The following is a 25,150-nucleotide window of genomic DNA, read 5'->3' on the forward strand; positions in this document are numbered from 1 at the left end:
GAAAGGGATTGGAGACTGCAAGGTGGTGACGGGAGAACTTAACAAGGCAGCATCGGACATTGGTCTTTAGGATGACTTTGGAGATCAAGAAGAGGAAGAGAGTGAAGGCAGAGCCAAGGATCAAATGGTGGACATTGACGAAGGAAGACTGTTGTGTGGAGTTCAGGGAGGAGTTAAGACATGCACTGGCTGGTAGTGAAGAGTTGCCGGATGGCTGGGCAACCACTACATAAATAGTGAGGGAGACAGCTAGGAAGGTACTTGGTGTGTTATCTCAACAGAGGAAGGAAGACAAGGAGAGTTGGTGGTGGAATGAGGAAGTACACAAAGTATACAGAGGAAGAGGTTGGCAAAGAAGTGGGATAGTCAGAGAGATGAAAGTAGACAGGAGTTGTGGCATAAAGCAAAGAGAGAGGTGACAACGGCAAAAGAAGGGGCTAGACAGAGGCACCAAGCTGGGAAGGATATGCAGCAGGTTAGGGTGATCACGGATAGAGAAGGAAATGTGCTGGCAAGAGAGGAGAGTGTGTTGAGAAGGTGGAAGGAGTATTTTGAGGGGCTGATAAATGAAGAAAAAGATAGAGAAGGTTGGATGATGTGGGAATAGTGAATCAGGAAGTGCGGTGGATTAGCAAGGAGGAAGTGAGGGCAGATATGAAGAGGATGAAGAGTGGAAAGGCAGTTTTGTCCAGATGACATACCTGTGGAGGCATGGAGTGTTTAGGAGAGATGGCAGTGGAGTTTTTAACTAGATTGTATAACAGAATCTTGGAAAGTGAGAGGATGCCTGAGGAGTGGAGAAGAAACATACTGCTACCAATTTTCAAGAATAAGGGCGATGTGCAGATCTGTAGTAACTACAGAGGTATAAAGTTGATCAGCCACAGCATGAAGGAAGATATGGGAAAGAGTGGTGGAAGCTAGGTTAAGAGGAAAGGTGATGATTAGTGAGCGGCAGTATGGTTTCATGCCACGAAAGAGCACTGCAGATGCGATGTTTGCTTTGTGAATGTTGATGGAGAAGTATAGAGAAGGCCAGAAGGAGTTACATTGTGTCTTTGTGAATCTAGAGAAAGCAAATGACAGGGTGCTGAGAGAAGGTGTGGTATTGTATGAGGGAGTCGGGAGTGGCAGAGAAGTATGTAGGAGTGGTGCAGGATATGTATGAGGGAAGTGTGACAGTGGTGAGGTGTGCAGTAGGAATGACAGATGGGTTTGAGGTGGAGGTGGGATTATATCAAGGATCGGCTCTGAACCCTTCCTTGTTTGTAATTGTGATAGACAGGTTGACGGATGAGATCAGGCAGGAGTCTCCGTGCACTATGATGTTCGTGGATGACATTGTGATCTGTAGCAAGAGTAGGGTTGCAGGTTGAGGAGAGCCTGGAGAGGTGTACGTATGCACTAGGGGTGCAACGGTCCAGTTAGCCCACGGTTCGGTTCGTACCTCGGTTTTTGGGTCACGGTTTCGGTTCGGTTCGGTTTCGAATTACATTGTTGGTGAAATAAGTTCGGGAGGGAATAACGTAGCGCGGATCGAGCGTATGCATTAGCTGACGAAAGCCCACATCTCCAACCATCGAAAAGGGCTGCATGCCTTTAGCAACGAACACCCCCGCTGCACGGGTTATTCTTTTTGTGTTTCTCTGAGTTGGCGCTATAGGTTTGTTGGAAAGCATCTCTGATAGACGGTTGTTTTTTCACTGGTGCGGTTACCTGTGCGTCTGTCCTGCTTCCAGAAAGCGAGACATCTGGGTGGTGACGGCGGAGATGCTGGCTCATATTGGAAGTGTTTCCACTTGCGTAGTACGGGACATGGGTCAAGCAATGCTTGCAGCACACAGTGCTATTTCTGTCCACTGTTTTGTCTCCTTCATCGTTGTATTCAACAGCAAACCCGAAATGTCCCCAGATTTGTATGAAGACGGTGCTTGTTCAAACTTTTCTCTCTCTACTCCTCCACTCGCCATGACTTTTTTTTCTGCTTCTGCGAGCTACCGCCATCTTTTCAACTCGACTGTCGGCTCCAGTTACAAGCAGGGGTGTGGGGGGGGCTAACAGTGATTGGATATTTACTCGTGGGGCGGGGTTTTCTGCAGCAGGCTATCTCAGCCTGCTTGCACACAGGCACACAGTGAAAAATCAATTCTCCGGCAGTAAGAAACACCTGTCAACTATTCACGCACATTTTAACTGCAAAACCGAAAACCCACGGTCCATAAGGGCGGATTGAACCGTATAGGGCGGACCGTACGGTTCGGTTTTAAACCGAAAACCGTTGCAAGCCTAGTATGCACTGGAGAGAAGAGGAATGAAAGTCAGTAGGAGCAAGACGGAATGAGAGGGAGGACAGTGGAACGGTGAAGATGCAAGGATTAGAGGTGACGAAGGTGGATGAGTTTAAATGATTGGGGTCAACTGTCCAAAGTAATAGTGAGTGCAGAAGAGAAGTGAAGAAGAGAGCGCAGGCAGGGTGGAGTGGGTGGAGAAGAGTTTCAGGACTGACTTGCGACAGAAGGGTACCATCAAAAGTTAAAGGGAAGGTTGACAAGATGGTTGTGAGACCAGCGATATTGTATGGTTTGGAGATGGTGGCAATGACAAAAAGACAGGAGGCCAAGTCGGAGGCAGTGTTGCCAGATTGGGCGGATTCATGCCCAATGAAACCCGCCCAATTGGGCGTGTAAAATGCCGCCCAGGACAGGAAGAGATGGAAATGGATGATCAACTGTGGCGACCCCTAACAGGAGCAGCCATAGGGTAAGTAGTAGTAGTAATAGTAGTAGTAGTAGTAGTAGTAGTAGTAGATATAGTTTTAAGGGCTGAGAGAGCCAGGGCACACACATTTCATTGCATTTGAAGGTACATGGTACTTTTTATATGTACACTACCGTTCAAAAGTTTGGGATCACCCAAACAATTTTGTGTTTTCCATGAAAAGTCACACTTATTCACCACCATATGTTGTGAAATGAATAGAAAATAGAGTCAAGACATTGACAAGGTTAGAAATAATGATTTGTATTTGAAATAAGATTTTTTTTACATCAAACTTTGCTTTCGTCAAAGAATCCTCCATTTGCAGCAATTACAGCATTGCAGACCTTTGGCATTCTAGCTGTTAATTTGTTGAGGTAATCTGGAGAAATTGCACCCCACGCTTCCAGAAGCAGCTCCCACAAGTTGGATTGGTTGGATGGGCACTTCTTGCGTACCATACGGTCAAGCTGCTCCCACAACAGCTCAATGGGGTTCAGATCTGGTGACTGCGCTGGCCACTCCATTACCGATAGAATACCAGCTGCCTGCTTCTGCTCTAAATAGTTCTTGCACAATTTGGAGGTGTGTTTAGGGTCATTGTCCTGTTGTAGGATGAAATTGGCTCCAATCAAGCGCTGTCCACTGGGTATGGCATGGCGTTGCAAAATGGAGTGATAGCCTTCCTTATTCAGAATCCCTTTTACCCTGTACAAATCTCCCACCTGACCAGCACCAAAGCAACCCCAGACCATCACATTACCTCCACCATGCTTAACAGATGGCGGCAGGCATTCTTCCAGCATCTTTTCATTTGTTCTGCGTCTCACAAACGTTCTTCTTTGTGATCCAAACACCTCAAACTTGGATTCATCCGTCCACAACACTTTTTTCCAGTCTTCCTCTGTCCAATGTCTGTGTTCTTTTGCCCATCTTAATCTTTTTCTTTTATTGGTCAGTCTCAGATATGGCTTTTTCTTTGCCACTCTGCCCTGAAGCCCAGAATCCCGCAGCCGCCTCTTCACTGTAGATGTTGACACTGGTGTTTTGCGGGTACTATTTAATGAAGATGCCAGTTGGGGACCTGTGAGGCGTCTCTTTCTCAAACTAGAGACTCTAATGTACTTATCTTCTTGCTCAGTTGTGCAACGCGGCCTCCCACTTCTTTTTCTACTCTGGTTAGAGCCTGTTTGTGCTGTCCTCTGAAGGGAGTAGTACACACCGGTGTAGGAAATCTTCAATTTCTTAGCAATTTCTCGCATGGAATAGCCTTCATTTCTAAGAACAAGAATAGACTGTCGAGTTTCAGATGAAAGTTCTCTTTTTCTGGCCATTTTGAGCGTTTAATTGACCCCACAAATGTGATGCTCCAGAAACTCAATCTGCTCAAAGAAGTGCCCATCCAACCAATCCAACTTGTGGGAGCTGCTTCTGGAAGCGTGGGGTGCAATTTCTCCAGATTACCTCAACAAATTAACAGCTAGAATGCCAAAGGTCTGCAATGCTGTAATTGCTGCAAATGGAGGATTCTTTGACGAAAGCAAAGTTTGATGTAAAAAAAATCTTATTTCAAATATAAAATCATTATTTCTAACCTTGTCAATGTCTTGACTCTATTTTCTATTCATTTCACAACATATGGTGGTGAATAAGTGTGACTTTTCATGGAAAACACAAAATTGTTTGGGTGATCCCAAACTTTTGAACGGTAGTGTATATGATAATAAAGTGAAACTTGAACTTGAATTTGATGCTGTGCCAGTGCCCAGAAAGATTGTTGTGCCGTAGCCAGGAAGGATTTCCGAGTTAGTTGAGCCACAGACACTTTCACAGGCAAACCCTGTAAAACTCCATGGTTCCAGTTCTATGTGAAAGGGGCTAAATATGGACACCCTCGCTATCTTAGGTGATTTGGAAGCATTAATATATTATGAATACGGATGCTTTTAGTTTTAGTGTGGCTTGTGCTTACTTGGAATGAGGGTGGTCTCTCTCGGTGGGGATGTGATGGTGACAGGGGGGATGTGTGTAGATGTTTGGGCAGTTCTTCTAACATTTCTCTGGTTGTCTGAGTCTTCAGGCCTGTCACATGGCCAGCTGGACACTCCACCACCCTGCTGGGGGGAGATGGCCAAGGAGTCCCCCTCCGAGTCGGCAAACCTGTCCATGGAAGGGAAAAATCGTTACGCGTCTCATACGTCAGACCATAGGGAAGGGTGCTGCACCACTGCAGTGAACACCATGGTTGTAAACAAGACAAGCACGAATGAACTGAGACACCAACTCATTCCAAAGGCTATCAGACTGCAGAATAGTTTTTCTACTTGATGGATTGACAATGATGTTAAATTACATGAGATTATACTTGAACTGTATACTTAGCATTGGTTTGGATAAATTCTTGCATCGGCTGCTTCAATGCATGTATGTATACATGTAAAATACATGCACAGACATGCTGTTTCTTTAGGTGGTCATAGTTACGAGACACATTTTTCTTTCGGAATATGTCTCCCACTTCTACTACATAGTTATCACTTTTGGAGCCATATTAGCCTTTCAAAGCTCAGAGCCTAATGCTTCAGCTCACCCTTGTACCTTTAGCTATACATCTGACTGATTTTTCAGCAGCCTTGCGTGTTGTATCTAACTTGAATGATACTGCTGCCTTCCAAAGTCAAACTTAGGGCATGGAAATCTTAAAAGTGCTTGCTAAGCTATTCTTGATCCTACACTTCAGTTGCAAGTTGATCGATTTCTGCCCCACCTAGCCTTTTTGAGCCTTGGTTCTTACTGACACTAACTTATAGCGTCCATCAAGTTCCCAAGCAATACTGTTCCCATTGAATGTCAGAGATTTTGATACTTTGAGTCCCTAAGTTAATTAGTGAGAATGCCATATCACCAGCCCCCCCCCCCAATTTTAAGCGTGAGGTGGTTTACTAACTTCTTAAAAATCAAAGCTCCTTTAAATCTCAGTAGCTATAGGCCTATTTCCAAATTTCATTTTTAACAAGCTATTTTACCTAAAACATTCAAATTAAAGCTGCAATGGTACAACAACATTACATATCCATCCATCCATTATCGAAGCCGCTTATCCGAAGTCGGGTCGCGGGATGCTGGAGCCTATCCCAGCAGTCATTGGGCAGGAGGTGGGAAGACACCTTGGACAGGCTGCCAGTCCATCACAGGGCCGACATATTTACATATTTGAGTTATAATTTTGATTTAGTGTGGTGCATTGCCATGTCTTTTTTTTTTTTTTACAAGTCACGGAATTTTTATCACTGAAAACAAGTACTTTTATACAGTCAATCTTCCTTGGCCTTGCAGTGGTTTGTGAAACTGATCAGTCAGCAGACAAAACTGACAGCATTTGGCTAGCATTCATTTCATACCCTATGAAATAATATGAGTTACCTCTGTATGGGATGGCAATACTTTCAAAACACAGGACCTAACATGGAATCAAGCTTTATTTCATAGAAGTGATTTGATAGTATCAGTCCACTGAAAAGTCACCATTCAGGGGAGGGAACCACCCAATACTTAAAAGTTATTTGTACCTGTTGCTGTGGATCTTGTCTCTTTCACCGGGCTCTTCACCCTCCATTGTGGATTGGCCTCTGGAGCCATGAGTCCTGTGTCTCCTCCTCTCCCCATTAGCCCCACTCTCACCCCTACAATTCCTCTCTCCCTGCCTGTTGGAGGAGCGGTTGTCTTTGTGGCGGGCCCTACGTTCTCCTCTCCCCCCACTGTTGACAGTCCCATTGCCCTCCCATGAAGACTGTCTGTGTGAGTGGTGGTGGCGGTGCTCTCTTTCACCCACCACTCCTCCTCCTCCCCCTTCATCGGCCGAGCTCTGATGGTGTTGCTTCTTGCTCCCCTCTCGGCCGCGGGACCTCTCGCTCTTCCCCTCTTTGCCTCGGCCGCCGTTGTGGTCTTTGGATCTGCTGTGGTGGACATGGGGCCTCCCATCCTTGCCCAGATCCCCGTTATCATTTGTTTCCTCCATGTCTTTGTCTCTGTGGCGGTGATGCCGGCGGTTCTGCTGAGGTGCCAGCGGGTCTGCGGAGTTCTCAACCTCCTCGGGCAAGCAGGGCTTATGGTGGTGGTGGTGGTGGTGACTCCCCCCTGGCACTGGCCCATCTTGAGGCTCCACGACCAGCGGTCGGTCCAGATGGGTCTTCATGTCGGGCCTGATGTTTAGGGCACATGAGAGGCGGAGGCGCTCCTCAGGCTCCAGCTCGCTGTACAGAGCCTCACAGCTGGCTCTGTTGTGCCTTCTTAGCTGATTGGCCCTCTGCTCCCACACTGACATCATCTTCAACGACCTCTGCTGCTCCTTACTGGGGTGGAGCAAACAAGCCAGACATGTCAACAATTACTGGGACTTTCAAATCACAGAAAACACCATGTAAATCCAGTTTTCTATTCCTCTATTTTGAGATCAACCTTTTCAAAACTTTGATTAAAGCTGCTACGAGGAGTTTTAATTTAATTGTGATGCCTCTGAATGACCAACAAAATCAAATGAGATCATCAGCGAGAAGATTAAAAATTGTAGTGAATTCGGGGGGCAACCGCAGGAACCACCAAAGCCGGGACACGAACCCGTATCTCCTGCACCACGGGTGACAACGTTAACCAGTCGACTAAACAGTCCGACGCCTTAGCCAAGGGCTAACGTGTCTACTTATCCATGCACGCTACACTACCCCCTCATTCGGGAAGCGCGTCCACGCGCATCCCACTTCTGACACCAATGTAGCAAATTCGGGGGGCACTCGGGAACCGCCACAGCCGGGACGCGAACCCGTATCTCTTGCACTGCAAGCGACGACGTTAACCAGTCGACTAAAGGGTCCGACCCGTTAGCCAAGGGCTACCGAGCCTATTCATCCGTGATCATCACATTGCCCCCTTCCTTCGAGATTTGCGTCCCCGCAAATCACCACAGCCAGGACGCGAACCTGGGGCTCCCGCACCACAAGCGACTACGTTAACCAGTCGACTAAAGAGGACACTTTAGTCGACTGGTTAACGTTGTCGCCCACGGTGCGGGAGATCCGAGTTCGTGTCCCGGCTGTGACGGTCCAGCCGGGTTGCCCCCCCCCCCGAAATCGCTACATTGGTGTCAGAAGTGGGATGTACACGGACGTGCTTCCCAAAGGAGGGGGGGTAGTGTAATGTGCATGGATAAGTAGACTTGTTAGCCCTTGTCTAAGAGGTCGGACCCTTTAGTCGACTGGTTAACGTTGTTGCCCCCGGCGCAAGAGATACGGGTTCGCGTCCCAGCTGTGGCGGTTCCCGAATTCGCTACAATATTGTTTTAGTGATTCCACGTGCTTATCTCTGGGTTGGATTCCCTGTGAAATCTGACCAAACAATTTACCACACACAGAAAGAATACATAGAGATATACCATCTCATACATCTCTCGCTGTTCTCCTCTAAACAAATGCACCAGCTACCGGACGCTGAACGTGGATCTTTACAAGAGGCAATGCTTGTGCAAAAGAAGTCATTCTTCTGCAAAACACTACCACTTTTGTCCACAGGGTTCCACAAAGTCAAGAGAAATCCAAAACTCCTTGTAACAGCTTTAAAAATCCATCTTCATGAGACGTTTCTATTGTCTTAATTAAATTAAACAATATTTGTAAATTCTACATGGAATAAAATGGATAACAGGAATAAAAGCAGTAAGTTCACTAAAAAGTTGTTTGGTTTCTTGTAGCTGTAAGATAAATTATAGAATACACCTTTAAAGTTTGAGGCAGTAAAACATATAAAACCAGAAGTAGCCCTACACATTTTTTTCCACGATGGTAAATATAATCCCTGCATGTTACATGATTTACAGTATGACCAAGATGAAATGGAGCCTTAAACACAGCTGGCCATGAAGGCTTTTCTTTAGGACCCAAGCTCTCTGCAAGGAGAGCTCATCCATGGATGTGTCTGAACAGAAGCCAAGCATGGCTACAGGACCATGCTCTGACGTGCTACTGTTGTTCTGCATAATAAAGTAGTTTGTTATGGCCTAACACATGCAATTCTGATATGCTCTAGGATCCACGCTGTTACTTTGACTTGCTTATTCCTTAGCTAGTATCTTTTTCCAATTCTATCTTCACATGTGGAAGAGAAGTTGTTTTTTTTTCAGTCCATTCTACAAGTTAGGAAGGGAAAGTACCATTAAACTGCTATGTGTTGTCAAAGGATTTGGTTGTGTTCAATTGGCTCTCCATAGCCCATCAATTTGATATTTAATGACTCTAGCTTAAAGCTGGATGGAAAGGTGGAAGTCCACAACATGGAGTATGTGACATACAAATGTGGGACAGAGCTTGTTCGTTTTCTTTCATTATAATTTTCCAAGAAAGTAAACGATGGGAACATGTCATGTATGGTTTCACAAGTCACGGTCATTGCTGACAACCCCGCAGGCAGGTTGTTTGGATTACCTCAGGTAGTGATGGACTGGGGTGCAGACATAACTCCTACGAACACATAAAGGGAGCAACATTGAAACAAACACAAGGAGACACTGGGAAGTTGCTTTTAAGGGACAGAAGACAAAAACACACACCAGAGAAATAAGCTTCAGAGGGCTGACAAGTGGAGGGATATAAAGCTAAATACCTCCCCCCTCACCAAAAAAAAAAAGAACTTGCTTTCATTTCACTTAAGGAGAGGGAAAAATACCAAAGGAAGACCGGGATACAGAAATCGAACACTCACCACAAATTACAGGCACTGCAGCGTTATACCACAGAGACTTGGCTGATACAGAGGAAAATCAATGTGTGACTGGACTAGAATGACCGGGCTTTCACTCCTACCTAAAACAACCATGGACGGTCAAAATGATGGCCGGCATTTAAACTCTATATTCTATCAAGATATTAACGCATTGCATATGTTAATATGTCTGTTATGAAACTGACATCAAAATTAACATTTTAAGAAACTAACTGATACCAAAATTAACATTTTAACAACTTTAATACTGTTTTTCAAACAATTTAAAATAGCCGCTGTCCAACGCCTGTAAATACTGCACTGCCTCAGTGGTAGTCATGGTGCGTCTGTAACGGCGTCTGTAACCAGACATGATGGAAATACTCAGAAATCAAGTTTAGACTATTTCTCTGCACTGGAGGACGCTTGCGTGTTTCTAGGACAGAGCAACAAACTTCACGAAGGAAATGATGCGACCAGCACGTCATAAATAGTGACATGACACACACGATCACGCGCAAATTAGAAGCCGTCTTTTTGACAGCTCGTGGTCATTTTAGGTAGATCTTATTATAACTTTTTTTTTGTGTGCAACTGATCTCGACGGCAAAATCAGAAGTAATCTGAAGGAACATGTTCAATTCTTCTCTCAGTCTAAACCCCTTTGAAGGACGCTCAAGGAGTCCTTTATAGGGTGGTCAAACCTAGAGAAAAATACACTAAGAGTTGCTTCGCTATTTGCTTTTGTGGCGATTTAAGGGGTGGCATGGCTCAGGAGGTAGAGCAGGTCGTCTAGTAATTGGACAGTTCCTGGATTGATCTCCGGCTCCTCCATAGAGCGTAATGAAGTGTCCTTGAGCAAGACACGGAACCCCTAACTGCCCCTGATGAGCAGGTTGGCGCCTTGCATGGCAGCCTCCATCATTAGTGTATGAATGCGAGGCATATATTGTAAAGCGCTTTGAGTGGTCAGTAGACTAGAAAAGCACTTTATAAATGCAGTCCATTGACCATCGAACACTGATCTAAAACTCATTTTAATGCAAATAAGTGCAATTTTAGGTGAATTCAGGGAGCGGCAGGTCTGTATCTTCTTTTTTTTCACAAAGTTATTAAACTTTGAAAATCCAAAACCATCAAAATGACCACCTTGGTCGTTCTAGTTTAAGGACAGTGTTGTTCATTACTGTGCCTTGATGAGAAGTATGGATGGTAGAGTGTCCAGTTTTAAAGAAAAAAAAAAACAAGTCATTCAACAGTTTAGCTGCTGAGTCATCCAGACGCTGCCTCTGCTTTTGCTGGGTGTGAATACCAGACAGCCAGAGCAACGCCTCCCTGTTCACGTCCCCCCAGCCACACAACACACTGTACCTACGTACAGCTTCTGAGAGACACCGCTTGTTCTCAACTAGCTTACAAGCTCTTCCACCAGTGCAAACATAAATACAGTGTGTGTGTGTGTATATATATATATATATATATATATATATATATATATATATATATATATACACACACACATAACATACCTAAACAATCAGAAATTCTCTGAATTAAGGTCAATCAGTGAGTTGGTTACTGCAGCATCAGGGACAATTGCTGTTTGTCAGTAGTAGAAAATAAGGACATATGGCCTCATAGATGTGACGCACAACTGTTGTGGGACCTTATTGTTAACAGAACGACACAGGATCATTTTCTTAAATTTGTAATTGGAAGTAGGTCTTGGATTAACTACGCATTTTAATTTACGTAGCTAACGTTGCATATGCATCCATCCATCCATTATCCAAACCTCTTGTCCTGCTCTCAGGGACGCTGGAGCCTATCCCAGCAGTCATTGGGCAGCAGGCGGGGAGATACCCTGGACAGGCCGCCAGGCCATCACAGGGCACACACACACACACACACACACACACACACACACACACACACACACACACACACACACACAGGGACAATTTAGTACAGCCGATTCACCTGACCTACATATCTTTGGACTGTGGGAGGAAACCAGAGCACCCGGAGGAAACCCATGCAGACACGGGGAGAACATGCAAACTCCACACAGAGGATGACCCGGGACGACCCCCAAGGTTGGACTACCCCGGGGCTCGAACCCAGGACCTTCTTGCTGTGAGGCGACTGCGCTAACCACTGCGCCACTGTGCTGCCTGTTGCATATCATTTACAACATATCCTGATTGGATGCTTAACAGTGACATTATAGAATAGCTGCTTGAGCAGTGAGTCAACAGAGTTAAGTTCCCTTGTCATGTTTTTAGCTACCCAACAACGCAGAAGAGCAAGCAGACACATCAGAAAGGCAGTTAGAGAGAGATCTGACATGAGCCCAACCTTCCATCGTAAGGTATGGAAGAAAAAGTTACAACCTTCCTCTATTACAATCACACACACAAGAATGAGACACAAGGATGAGACAAGAGGAAATGTAGGTGAATGCTGGGAGGATGAAAAAACATAGTGTGTTATGGAGTTATATTACAACAACATAGTTTTCTTTTTTTTTCATTTTTGATTTTGATATACTTTAATGATCCCCATAGGGAGATTACGCTCTGCATTTAACCCGTCCTATCTGTGTAGCTAGGAGCAGTGGGCAGCCGCCATGCAGGGCCCAGGGACCAACTCCAGTTCATCTTGCCATGCCTCAGTCAGGGGCACAGACAGGAATATTAACCCTAACATGCATGTCTTTTTGATGGTGGAGGAAACCGGAGCACACCTACTGCAGACACGGGGAGAACATGCAAAGTCCACACAGAGGACGATCTGGGGATGACCCCAAAGGTTGGACAACCGCAAGGTTCGAACCCAGGACCTTCTTGCTGTGAGGCGACAGCACTAACCACTGCGCCACCGTGGCACCCAATGGAGTTTTTTTTCTTTTTCAGAACTTTGTTTATTGAAGTTTTAAGTGGCATAAACATACAAGATGTCGTATCAAGACATAAATTGACAATTATGCACAGTAATACCCACAAAAAACAAAAACAAAAAGACAACTATAGTAACAGCTTGCTTGGTCGCCTAACCCATCAAATACAAAGAATGTTTATTCAAGACATGAACATTATTAAACAGCATCCTAAATTATTGTGCAGAGAGATAGGAAAATAAAAGATATATAAAAAAATAAAAATAAGAAAGCGCAGTGATCAAAGATCAAGAATGTGCCCAGGTCATCATGTCCAAAAAGGAGTGGACAGCTAACAAGTATCCTCTATGGAACATCAAAAGTGTATTGTTCTTTGATATAATCTAGAAAAGGACCCCATGTTTTATAGAACCTGGACGCTGAGCCCCTTATAACACATCTAACTTTCTCCATTTTAATAAAGTACAAAATATCCCTTATCCACATAGAGTGAGACAGTGGAGAGGGTGTTTCCACTTTAATAGGATCAACCGTCTAGCTAGAAGGGTCATAAATGCTACTAAGTCCGCTTTATAGCGTGATAGTAACAAATCAGTTGGGGGAACACCAAAGAAAACTGTTAGGGCTGTCGGCCTAATAGGAATATCAATGCTATTGGAAATTGTTTAAAAAATTTCAGACCAAAAACTATGTAAAGAAGGACATGACCAAAACATGTGGCTATATGTGGCCGGGGCCTGATGGCATCTGTCACAGGTGGGATCAATGTTGTCATAGATCTTGGAAAGTCTAACCTTGGTTAAGTGTGTGTGGTGAACAATTTTATATTGTATCAGCCCATGTATGGCACAAATTGAAGAGGAGTGGACCTGGCGTAGAATTAACTCCCATAGGTCCTCTGTAATCTTCTCACCCAGGTCCTCCTCCCACTGGCTCTTGATGTTTTGTAGAGAGGAAGGGCGTAATGAAGAAATCAGAGTATACATAACAGAAATCCTCCCCTTTGCACAAGGTACAGGTGTCAAGAGAGAGTCAATAGGGACAGAATCCGGGAGATTGGGAAACTGTGCACTAATATTACGGATAAAACTGCGGACTTGTAAGTATCTAAAAAAGTGTGACCTTAGTAGGGAGTGCTTTTCAGATAACTGTTCGAATGATGCAAAGACCTTTTCTATATATAGATCTTTGAAGGTTCCAATACCAAGTGTGGACCAGGAGAAAAAAGCCCTATCCATTATAGAAGGTGGGAAAACAGAGTTGGCTGCAATTGGAGCTAGTAAAGAAAAAGACTGTAAGCCAAAATGTCGTTTAAACTGATTCCAGACCCTGAGTGTTGACTTCACAATAATACTAGGGATGCACCGAAAATTCGGCCACCGAAAATTTTCGGCCGAAAATGGCCCAAAAGTGCATTTTCGGTTTTCGGCCGAAAGACCTAAATCACCGAAACAACACGGCTGAAACAGAATTTTGATGACGCAAGCAAAAAGCGCAGCCAGCATACGGTTATCTGGATAAGAGCCAAAATGTCTGCGGCGTGGACGTATTTCAATATATCGGAGAAAGACCCACGGATAGCGATTTGCAAAACATGCAATGCTGAAATTTCAAGAGGGGGTTGTGTCTGCAAAGAGTTTCTCCACATCGGGTTTAATTTATCACCTGAAATCCAAACATCCCGATTGCCATTCTGAATATGAGAAGAATGCGACGCAGAAAAGAAAAGTCAATCCGAGCACGCCCACTCCGTCTGTAGCGGACTTATTTGAAAAGGCAAGAAAGTTTTCCAGTGATGGTGCTAAGGCAAAGGGCATAACACAAAAAATTATGGAGTTTATTGCCTTAGATGATCAGCCGTTCTCTGTCATAGAAGATGTGGGATTTCGTAGGCTGATTGATCCCATTGAGCCCCGTTATGCCATGCCAAGCAGACGGCATTTCTCAGACATGTGTTTACCTGAGCTGTTTATTGTTGTTGCAACTCATGTCCATGAGCTTATAGCATCAGATATTACAGCTATCAGTTTCACGACCGACATATGGAGCTCAGACGTCAGCCTCACCGGTATGCTCAGTCTAACCGCACAGTGGATCGATACAGATTTCAAGCTGCAAAAGATTCTGCTCCATTCTCAAGAGTTTAGAGGGTCACATACAGCAGCAGCCATTTCTGCTGCATTCGCCAATATGTTCAACACCTGGCATATCGACCGATCTAAAGTGCATGCCATAGTCAGTGACAATACAAGAAATATGGCAAAAGCGATAGAAGGCCCACACACTACATCTGGCTGTGAATGAGGGAGTGTTGTCTCAGTGCAGCGTAAAAGACGTATTGGCAATAGGCAGAAGAATTGTTGGCCACTTTAAACATTCTCAGCTGGCCTATTCCCGCTTACAGTCTATGCAAGATCAGTTTGGAACACCAATAAAACGGTTTCAACAAGACGTGAGTACACGCTGGAACAGCACTTTTTACATGCTGGAAAGCCTCTTTGAGCAAAAGCGAGTCTTGGCTGCATACAGCGCAGATCACGAGCTCCCCGCTACATTCACTTCACACCAGTGGGTCTTAATAGAGAACATTCTCTCTCTTCTTGCCCCCTTTGAGCAGTTAACTAAAGAGATCAGCTCCGCTGATCTATCTGTAGCAGACGTTATTCCGTTAATTGCGGCACTAAAGCGTCTTCTAAGCAAAGAGGTTGAGACGGACCACGGAGTGAAAACAATGAAAAGCACACTCTTAGAGTCTGTCAACACACGTTTCACTGAGATCTATTCGGATCCTCTGCACTTCATCGCAACTGTACTTGATCCGCGTTATAAGGATCATTACTTGGATGTGGGATTAAAGCAGCGCGCACGTGAAATGATCCAGGCCGCGATGGATGCGGACAACCCGCTTGGAGACGGACCAGCGCACAGCGCGGGAGGAGAGCAGAGCGCAGCAGGAGAGCAGAGCGCAGAAAAAAGGACTCGTCTCTCTGCACCAGATGAGGGGCATGCTCCTTCCTTGTCTGATATGTTCAATGAGATCCTGCAAGAGAGTGCCCCAAATAATAGGTAGGCTATTCTGTTCTGACTTACTATATGTGACTATCAGATGATTATATTTTTCTGCTAGACAGTTTTTATTTTATTTGATAAAAATGTTTATGCACTGGGCCTTTATCTTTCTCAAATATCAGGCAGACAACAAGCTCAACCGCTCAACAGTTTGATGGTTATCTGTCTGAAGTCCCCATCTCCAGAAGTGATAACCCTCTTGCCTACTGGAGAAATAACCATGGCCGCTTTCCTGACCTGGCAAAGATGGCACGCAAGTACTTGTCTGCTCCGTGCACAAGCACTGACAGCGAGAGACTGTTCAGTGCTGCAGCTCAGCTATTTATAAATTAAATTTGTCACATAACGAGAGCTGTGAAAAAGCACGTCTCACATGTTCGGTGCTTGGCTCCGCCCCAATGGAGTTATATTAAACAATATAGTGTGGTATGGAGTTATATTAAACAACATAGTGTGTTATGGAGTTATACTAAACAACATAGTGTGTTATGGAGTGGTATTAAAGAACATAGTGTGTTATGGAGTGGTATTAAACAACATAGTGTGTTATGGAGTTATATTAGACAAATGGCTTGAACAAACGACTACTAGTCGACTGGGACAATCTTTGGTCGGAGGCAGCCCTAGTGACGTCTGTCTTCTCGCTGATGGACATGGATATTGTGATAGCTATGTTGCTCCCAGTTCACTGGGACAAGAAGGACAGGTGATGGAAAAAGCACTCGCTAACTTGGAAGAAGATAAAGCACTGTGCACTGCAAGGAGGGTAGGACTGCTGGGACCTTCCTGAGACATGGAACATGTCACCGAGCACCAGCAGAGTGGACTTGAGAGGTGAACAAGACACAAACTGCTGCTAACATGCAGGGGTATATGCATTCATGTCACAACCATACAACCATCTAGATTTAGAGGGGAAACATGTTATATCAAATCAAATCAACTATTATAAAACCACAGAGCTGCAGAATCAAGCAAAAAACAAGAAACAACCCAGAAGTGAGCAAAATATTAGCTTGTAGTGACCTTAGCCATGTGGACATATTACAAATTCTGCTTTTTATCCTGTAAACAGACTGTGGATGTCAATGGTAAGAACTTATAATAGTGCAAATAAAAGAATTAAGACCATAAACCAGTTAGGTATACCCCACAAGTGCCAGGACGACACATCTATGACCACGTGTAGATAGATGTGTCTATGCATCAGACAGGGGAAAGTTAGTGATATTTGAGGACTAAAAAACACACGAGCCTCGTGACTTACGCTGTGATGGAAATGTTAGCGGCAGACATGGGGCTGACCTCCTTCACCTCCTTGGCTTTTTGCAGGGCAAGCTTCTTATTGATGGCCTCCTCTTGCTCCTCTTCATCCTGGAGAGCATGCAAATGCACACACAGATACACACAAATTACAGGTGGCCTTTAAAATAAAGTAATGAAGTCTTAATGCTTTCACACCAGCAGTGTGACTTCATAAAATAAAATGCACTTCTCCAGCAGCGACACATTAACAGCCACAACCCCTATAAACCTTTAGAGCTTCTTATCACCATGAGTTACAGACTCAGACAAACATCAGTTATACTACACTAACCCCATCACCAAAAGACGACTCTTGTGAAACCAATAAAGCCAACTCATGTATCCTAAGAGCGCTCCTTTCTTACTCAACAAACATTCAAATCGGTGATGTAAATCCATGTGGCGTGAGGGTTTGGTTGATGGACGTTTATTGATGGATGTTATGGATAAAGTTCTGGTATCTCCATGGACTTCTGCAGTTGTTACTATAGGGCAGGTGTACTAAAGTAGTACTATCTTTAGTAGCACGCATCACCGGGAGGAACCGTTGAAAGCTAATATGACGCTAAGGGGCCCATATGGCCTTGAGACGTAGAACCAGAGGCTCCTTGAGAAAGCAAGTTGTGGTGATGGGCTCAGATACAATCACCTCGGTGAGGTGACACTCTGGCGAGACAAGGTGGGTCGTCTCCTGTTGGGTTGATGTGTAGCAAATGCTAAAGTGTTGAGAAGTGTTGGCAGTTTCCTGAAGGAAAGACTGCCAGGACACTTGTTCCATGATGAGGTATCACTGGGAAATACGAGACAAAACCGAGGTCGGGTGAACACCTGTTACTCGGTGTGTTCAATCAGTATAAAACTATGAAATGGCGGACCAGTAGGTCAGGCTGTGCTTATCGGCCGATCGCGAGACGGTTCGATTAAGCAAGGCTAGTCGATGGTGACTAAGCAGGGGTGACGAAAGAAAAGTGTACTGAATTTTAAGAGAAATGCAAATGGTTGAATAATGATCCGCACCCGATTTCTCACAGGCGGAAATCCATTTTGTGGTTATATCACATACTAGCACAACCATATAGTCCTATCAAGTACTAAAAACAGTGCACACCATCCATTCCACTTTACCTTAGTGAGCTCTTGAGCATTAGCAAGGTTATCAACTGCAATGGCCAAGAAGACGTTGAGGAGTGTGTCTGGAATTGTGTGGTCTCAGGAAAAGATCAGACAATCAATAACCTTGTTGTTTCAGAAGCTATGATCAATTATTTCAGTACTGTACACCAGGGGTCCCCAAGCTTTTTTGCACAGCGGACTTGTCTAATATTGACAATATTCTTGCGGACCGGCCGGCGGGGGAGTTGGTTGATCACAACCAGAATATGGGTTAGGTTTATAAGTCAATAGCATCATAACATTTAAGTAACGTTTGGATATTAAATTCAATTTATTGTCATTAAAAACAATGTGCAGGCACATGTTAAAAATGAAATGAGGGATCTCATCTCACCAATATCACTGAATCAGTGGGAGACCTGAGCTTGTTTCCCTGCAACAACACGGTTATGACATGCGAGTCACCGGTCACAATAAAGCCATATTTTAGGTACGACTCGTATTTCTTTTTGAGCGAAGCTTCCTTTTTTTTGCAGTCTTGGCCCCCACTGTCTCTGTGTTGACATCACTGTTAGACTTTTTATTTCCCCTACCTCTCCCAAAAAAACTCTCAAGCAACGTTTGTTTTTACTCATGGTAGCTAGCTAGTTGCAATACGCACATCAAGTAGGTAAGTGGGTGATTTTTTAAAATTTGAGATACTTTATCGATCCCCGTGGGAAAATTCTTCTCTGCATTTAACCCATCCTAGCGGTGTAGCTAGGAGCAGTGGGCAGCCGCCGTGCAGCACCCAGGGACCAACTCCAGTTCATCTTGCCATGCTGCAGTCAGGGGCACAGACAGGAGTATTAACCCTAACACGCATGTCTTTTTGATGGTGGGGGAAACCGGAGCACCCGCAGAAAACCCACCACAGACACAGGGAGAACATGCAAACTCCACACAGAGGACGACCTGGGATGACGCCCCCAAGGTTGGACAACCTCGGGATTCGAACCCAGGACTTTCTTACTTTGAGGCGACAGGGCTAACCACTGCGCCACCGTGTCACCCAGTGACCAACTGATGACCTAATGTGCGTTGCCTTACTTAAGTTCTTCATCAGCATCCTCATCCTGTTGTGGGCACGACAGGGAATGGTGAGGAAAGACAGACCGTGCCAAGTTCACTGTAATTACTGCACAAACAGCCTATAATGTTGTATGTTTATTATTTGGGTTTAAAAAAAAAATTCCACAACTCATATCGTTTCTTCACAGCCCGATAAGACATGCTTTGCAGCCTGGTGCCGGTCCGTGGCCCGGTGGTTGTGGACCGCTGACTTGGAGTCATGCTGACTCAAAGCCACAAGGGTTTCTTCATTTTCAATCAATAGAGGAGGATACAGTTTCCAAAAAGCGTGAGAATGATGAAGTAAATAGAGGAGAACATTCCACCGTGAACGCCTCCCTGTGATTCGATCCCGTGGTACATAACTGCATTCCAGTCCTCCCCTGTCAGAATCTGGAGGAGAAAAAGGGATGCTTAATGAGTCAAGTTCAGTTGAAGAGGAGCATTTTAAAAATGAGAGGGAAAGCATGAGGATGATGACCTTTACCTGGAAAACAGTAAGGATAGCTGCTGGAAATGTGTCAAAGTTTGTCGTTGGCGTCTCATCTTCAAAATTAAACCTGCAGGCAGAAAGCGATCCGATTTTTTAACTGTAATCTGCTCCCTAAGCATTTACACTTCAACCACTGGTAAACAAAGGACTCTTCCATCCCCACCATTACAGTGCTAGTGCCGACAGTATAATATCACAGTACAATATACACAGTAAATTCTAGTGTTGCGAGTGCCTAGTCTCTGTGACCTTATGGCTTATTGTGGAGTGTTTATTCCCCTCAAATGGGCCAGTTGTGCTAATGCTGACATTTTGCATGCCTCACAGTCTATCTATGGGGACCTAATTACATCCCCCCACAATGTCAGTGCTGCAGAGGACGGTTTCTCACAGCAGCTGAACGTGTCCTCTTCCTTCAACAAGTTCGTGATTGTTGTTCATTAGTCTATAGCTCATTATGGGAGACTGAGGAAGAGACAGTCAAATGTGTTTGTGTTAGGGTCCTACAAAGTCAACATGCCCATATTCTGTTTCATTTCCTCTCACTTTGGGACACTGTAATATTATTCCCCCCCAAAATTAAGAAAGTTTTAGGGCATCTGGGTAACGTAACCTACCAACACAGGGCTCGCTGGTTCGAATCCCTGTGTTACCTCCGGCTTGGTCGGGCAATCCTACAGACACAATTGGCCGTGTCTGCGGGTGGGAAGCCGGATATGGGTATGTGTCCTGGTCGCTGCACTAGCGCCTACTCTGGTCGGTCGGGGCGCCTGTTCGGAGAGGACGGGGGACTAGTGTGATCCTCCCACGCGCTACGTCCCCCTGGTGAAACTCCTCACTGTCAGGTGAAAAGAGGCGGCTGGCGACTCCACATGTATCGGAGGAGGCATGCGGTAGTCTGCAGCCCTCCCCGGATTGGCAGAGGGGTTGGAGCAGTGACCGGGCCGGCTCAGAAGAGTGGGGTAATTGACTGGATACAATTAGGGATAAAAAAAAGGGGGGGTAAAATAAATAAATAATAAAATTAATAATAATAAAAATAATTATGAGGTTTTATATATTTTAGGGCAGTTCTGCACACAGTAATGCCTGTCAGCCCAGTTTTGTGGTCTACGTCTCCATATAAAAAGGCATTAAGTCTTATCTGTCATTAATTATTCAATTAGTTCCTTAAATCATTGTGAGCTTTGTTGTGTGGGTAACAGTGCTGAAAATTAGTTTTGCTGAATTTAAGCCAAGGCCATAACATTTCGTCCATCAGAAAGAGAAGAGGCTTTATACAAAGTAAACTCTTTGTTATGCTCGCGCACCAGAACCTGACCCGTGTGGCGAAACCCAAGACAGACAGACACGAGATGACTTCAAATGCTACAAAGGGAGGTTTTATTGTGGGAGGGAAATGTATGGTGAAAAAAAGGCGTTCTGTTAGTGGGATGTGTGAATAAACTATGTGTGGTGTCCCGTGGTTTGCGTGTATAACTACGTGTGAGTGTTTTTAGCCAATGTGTGGTGCGGTATGTAAATGACCAGGAGGTGTTGAAAAAATGTGCGTGCACCTGGCGAGAAAGTCCAGTCCGTGATCCAAGAGGGGTTGTCCGAGAAAGTCCAGGTCCGAGATCCGGGAAGTCGAGTCCGAAAGGAGGGGTCCAGATAGAGGGACAAGGGGGGAGATCGCAGAAGAGGTCCGGGGAGAAACGTGAAGGTCGCTGGGGACGAGGGGAGCCGTGGAAATCGCGGAGGGAGAGTCGCAGGGTTCAGTACGTCGAAGCACTGAGAGACGTTCTGGGAGGCTTCTTGTAGAGGGCTGCCTGATTGCCACAGGTGTGCCTGATGGATGATGGCAAACACCTGGTGCAGCGCAGCGCTCGTCTCCTCAGAGCGCGAGCCGAGCGCTCGGATGTTTCCGGCACATCCGAGCTGGGGGAGTGGCTTGAACATGCCGGGGAGGCAGCTCGGGGCGGTGTAACCACAACAGGACCCCCCCCTCCTATGGGAGACACTGGGCGACCGTCCGATGGCGTTGGGGTGGGCCCGATAGAACTCCTCCAGGAGTGCGGGGTCGGCCAGGTAGGACCGGGGAACCCAGCTGCGGTCGTCGGGCCCATAGCCAACCCAGTCCACCAGGTATTGGTACCCACGCCCCCGGCGGCGTACGGCGAGCAGCTGGTCGACATCCCAGACCATGTCACCACCGTCGAGGACCCTGGGGGGTGGAGGAGCTTGGACAGGGGGAGACAGGGGGCTGGTGGCTACCGGTTTGAGGCGCGAGACATGGAAGACGGAATGGATCTTGAGTGAGGTAGGGAGATGGAGACGCACCGCCGAAGGGTTGACGATGCGGTCGATGGTGTAGGGACCGACGTAGCGGGGAGCCAGCTTCTGGTCGAGGGTAGGGAGGGGCAGGTCCCGGGCCAGGAGCCATACCCTCTGGCCAGGTCGATAAGCTGGGGCCGGCACTCTCCGCCGGTTGGCGCTGCGCCGGGCCCGCTCTGTAGCTCGCAACATAGCGGCCCGGGCGGTCTTCCAAACATGCCGACATCGGCGGAGATGGGCCCTCGTGGACGGGACCGCCACCTCCAACTCCTGATGGGGGAACAGAGGGGGTTGATAGCCCAGGGAACACTCGAAGGGGGACAAACCGGTAGCCGAACTCTCCATGGAGTTGAGCGAGTACTCCACCCAGGGCAGGTACTTGCTCCAGGAGGCGGGGTTGCTGGTGGTAACGCAACGCAAAGCCGCCTCCAGGGCTTGATTGGCCCGCTCTGCCTGCCCATTGGTCTGGGGGTGATACCCGGAGGAGAGGCTGACCGTGGCCCCAATCCCCTTACAGAAGGCCTGCCATACCTTCGAAGTGAACTGGGGACCACGGTCAGAGACAATGTCCAGGGGAATCCCATGGAGGCGGACGACATGAGAGACGAGAAGGTCCGCCGTCTCGGCTGCAGAGGGGAGTTTGGTGAGGGCAACAAAATGGACGGCCTTGGAAAACCGGTCGACAATGGTCAGAATGGTCTCATTGCCTTGGGACACGGGGAGGCCAGTTACTTTGTCCAAGGCAATGTGGGACCAAGGTCGGCCGGGGACAGGAAGGGGGCGCAGGAGACCTGCTGGAGGGCGATGGAGAGCCTTGCTGCGGGTGCAGGTGGTGCAGGCTGCCACGAACTCTCTGGTGTCTGCCTCCATGGTGGGCCACCAGAAACCCCTGCGGATGAAGGCCGCCGTTCGGTAGACACCGGGGTGGCAGGCAAGATGGCTGGAGTGGCCCCACTCCAGCACCTGGGGCCGGACAGAGGGAGGCACAACTAGCCGGTTCCGGGGTCCATTGCCTGGGTCGGGCTGGGCGCGCTGGGCCCTTCTCACCACTGATTCGATGGCCCAGGAGACGACACCCACCACCCGGGCCGGGGGAAGGATGGTGTCTGGGGCATCAGGGGACCCCTCGGGAAACAGACGGGAGAGGGCGTCTGCCCTGACGTTCTTGGTGCCCGGGCGGTAGGTGAGGGTGAAGTCGAACCGGCTGAAGAAGAGAGCCCAGCGCGCCTGCCTGGGGTTGAGCCTCTTAGCTGTCCGTACGTAGGTCAGGTTCTTGTGATCGGACCATACGATGAACGGCTGCCCTGCTCCCTCCAGCCAGTGTCTCCACTCCTCTAGGGCGGCGTGGACGGCCAGCAACTCCCTGTTGCCGATGTCATAATTCTTCTCCGCAGGACTGAAACGCCGGGAGAAGAAGGCGCACGGGTGGATCTTCTGGTTCTCCTCCGACTGCTGGGAGAGGACGGCTCCGATGCCCGTTTCCGATGCGTCCACCTCCACGATGAACTGCCTGCACGGGTCCGGGTGGGCGAGCACCGGAGCCGTTGTGAACAGCCTCTTCAGGGCCAAGAAGGCGGCTTCCGCCTCCGAGGTCCAGGAGAAGGGGCGGAGGTTGGAGGTGAGTGTAGTGAGGGGGGCGGCCACACGGCTGAACCCCCTGATGAAGCGCCGGTAGAAGTTTGCAAACCCCAGGAAGCGCTGGAGTTGTGTCCTGTTGGTGGGCCGTGCCCTCCTCCACCGCTCGGGTCTTCCTGGGGTCAGTGCGGACGAGCCCCTTCTCTACGATGTGGCCAAGGAACTCCACGGAGGCGGAGTGGAACACGCACTTCTCGGCCTTCACGAAGAGCCTGTTCTCCAGCAGCCGTTGGAGGACCAGGCGGACATGCTGGTGGTGTTCCTCCTCAGTCCTGGAGAACACGAGGATGTCATCCAGGTACACCACCGCGAACGTGTTCAGCATGTCCCGGAGCACGTCGTTGACCAATGCCTGGAAGACGGCCGGGGCGTTGGTGAGGCCGAAGGGCATAACGAGGTACTCGAAATGCCCTAGGTGGGTGTTGAAGGCCGTCTTCTATTCATCCCCTTCCCGGATGCGCACCAGGTGGTACGCGCTGCGCAGGTCCAGCTTCGTGAACACCGTGGCGTGAGTGAGTGGCTCGAACGTGGAACTCATAAGGGGGAGTGGATATTTATTTTTCACCGTGATATTATTTAACATTCGATAATCTATTTAAGGCCTCAGGCTGCCCTTCTTCTTTGCCACAAAAAAGAAGCCCGCCGCCACCGGGGAAGACGAGGGCCTTATGATTCCTGAGGCCAGGGACTCTGTGATATAATTGCGCATAGCCTCCTTCTCTGGGACGGGGAGGTTATACAACCGACCGGTGGGAAGGGCGGCCCCGGGAAAGAGATCTATGGCACAATCATAGGGACGGTGAGGGGGGGAGGGAAAGTGCACTGTCTTTACTAAATACAGGGGCTAAATCGTGATAAATGGAAGGAACACCAGTGAGATCCATGGGAGGAGGCACGGGTCTGAGGCCGCTGGACGGGGAGTGGGCGGAGTGAAGGCAGTTGGCATGACACGCAACGCTCCAACCCAAAATCCGCCCAGTAGACCAAGAGATGTAGGGATCGTGCCGTTCCAACCACGGTCTTCCTAACACCAGGGGTGCTGTGGGGGCATGCAAAACCAAGAAACGGATAGCTTCCACGTGATTACCCGAAAGAATGAGGGTGAGGGAAGCAGTGCTGTGTGTGATTTTACCAAGTGAACGACCATCTAGGGCTTGGGCTGTGAGGGGTGTGTCTAGGGGGACGAGTGGAATGCCGGCCTGCCGGGCCAGCGAGATGTCCATCAAACACTCGTCCGCCCCCGAATCCAGGAGTGTACCAACAGACAGTGAGTGGTTACCCCAGGTGAGAGTGACCGGAAAAAGGTGGTTGTGCTCCTTCTTGGGCTGGGGCTGAGGAAGGGTCGTCAGGCTCGCTAGGACACCCCTCACTAGTGAGCCGGGTCTTTTGGGGCGAGTCGGGCAGGCCTTGATATAGTGGCCCGACCTCCCGCAGTAGAGGCAGAGGTGGCCATGCATCCTCTGCTCCCTAACCTCCAGCGGGAGCCGTGACCGACCCAACTGCATGGGCTCCTCCTCCGGCCTGGATCCAGAAGCCACCCAGGGTTGCGAGGGGGAGTGTGAGGGTGGAGAGAGCCCACGGGACGCTGACCCAGGGAAGGCACCGGTAGGACGGACGGGGGTTGGTCTATGGGAGGGGCCAGCGCGCGGGGCGCGTTCCTGGTGCCGCTCCCGCAGCCGTTCGTCCATCTGGAGGGCGAGGGTGAC

At 47.6% G+C, this 25,150-nt stretch overlaps 1 protein-coding gene across 1 annotated transcript in view; it reads right to left on the reverse strand.

Annotated features, from left to right (window-relative positions):
• Nucleotides 1-25,150, reverse strand: part of cacna1ba (calcium channel, voltage-dependent, N type, alpha 1B subunit, a) — a 269,201-nt gene that overhangs the window by 92,849 nt on the left and 151,202 nt on the right. The window contains 7 exon segments of the mRNA XM_056281288.1: nt 4,730-4,917; nt 6,327-7,109; nt 9,231-9,266; nt 16,743-16,849; nt 17,906-17,973; nt 19,279-19,396; nt 19,491-19,563. Of these exon segments, the coding sequence (XP_056137263.1) occupies nt 4,730-4,917; nt 6,327-7,109; nt 9,231-9,266; nt 16,743-16,849; nt 17,906-17,973; nt 19,279-19,396; nt 19,491-19,563 (1,373 nt within the window).

The sequence above is a fragment of the Lampris incognitus genome, chromosome 1, assembly GCF_029633865.1.
Source record: "Lampris incognitus isolate fLamInc1 chromosome 1, fLamInc1.hap2, whole genome shotgun sequence".
NCBI lineage: Eukaryota > Metazoa > Chordata > Actinopteri > Lampriformes > Lampridae > Lampris > Lampris incognitus.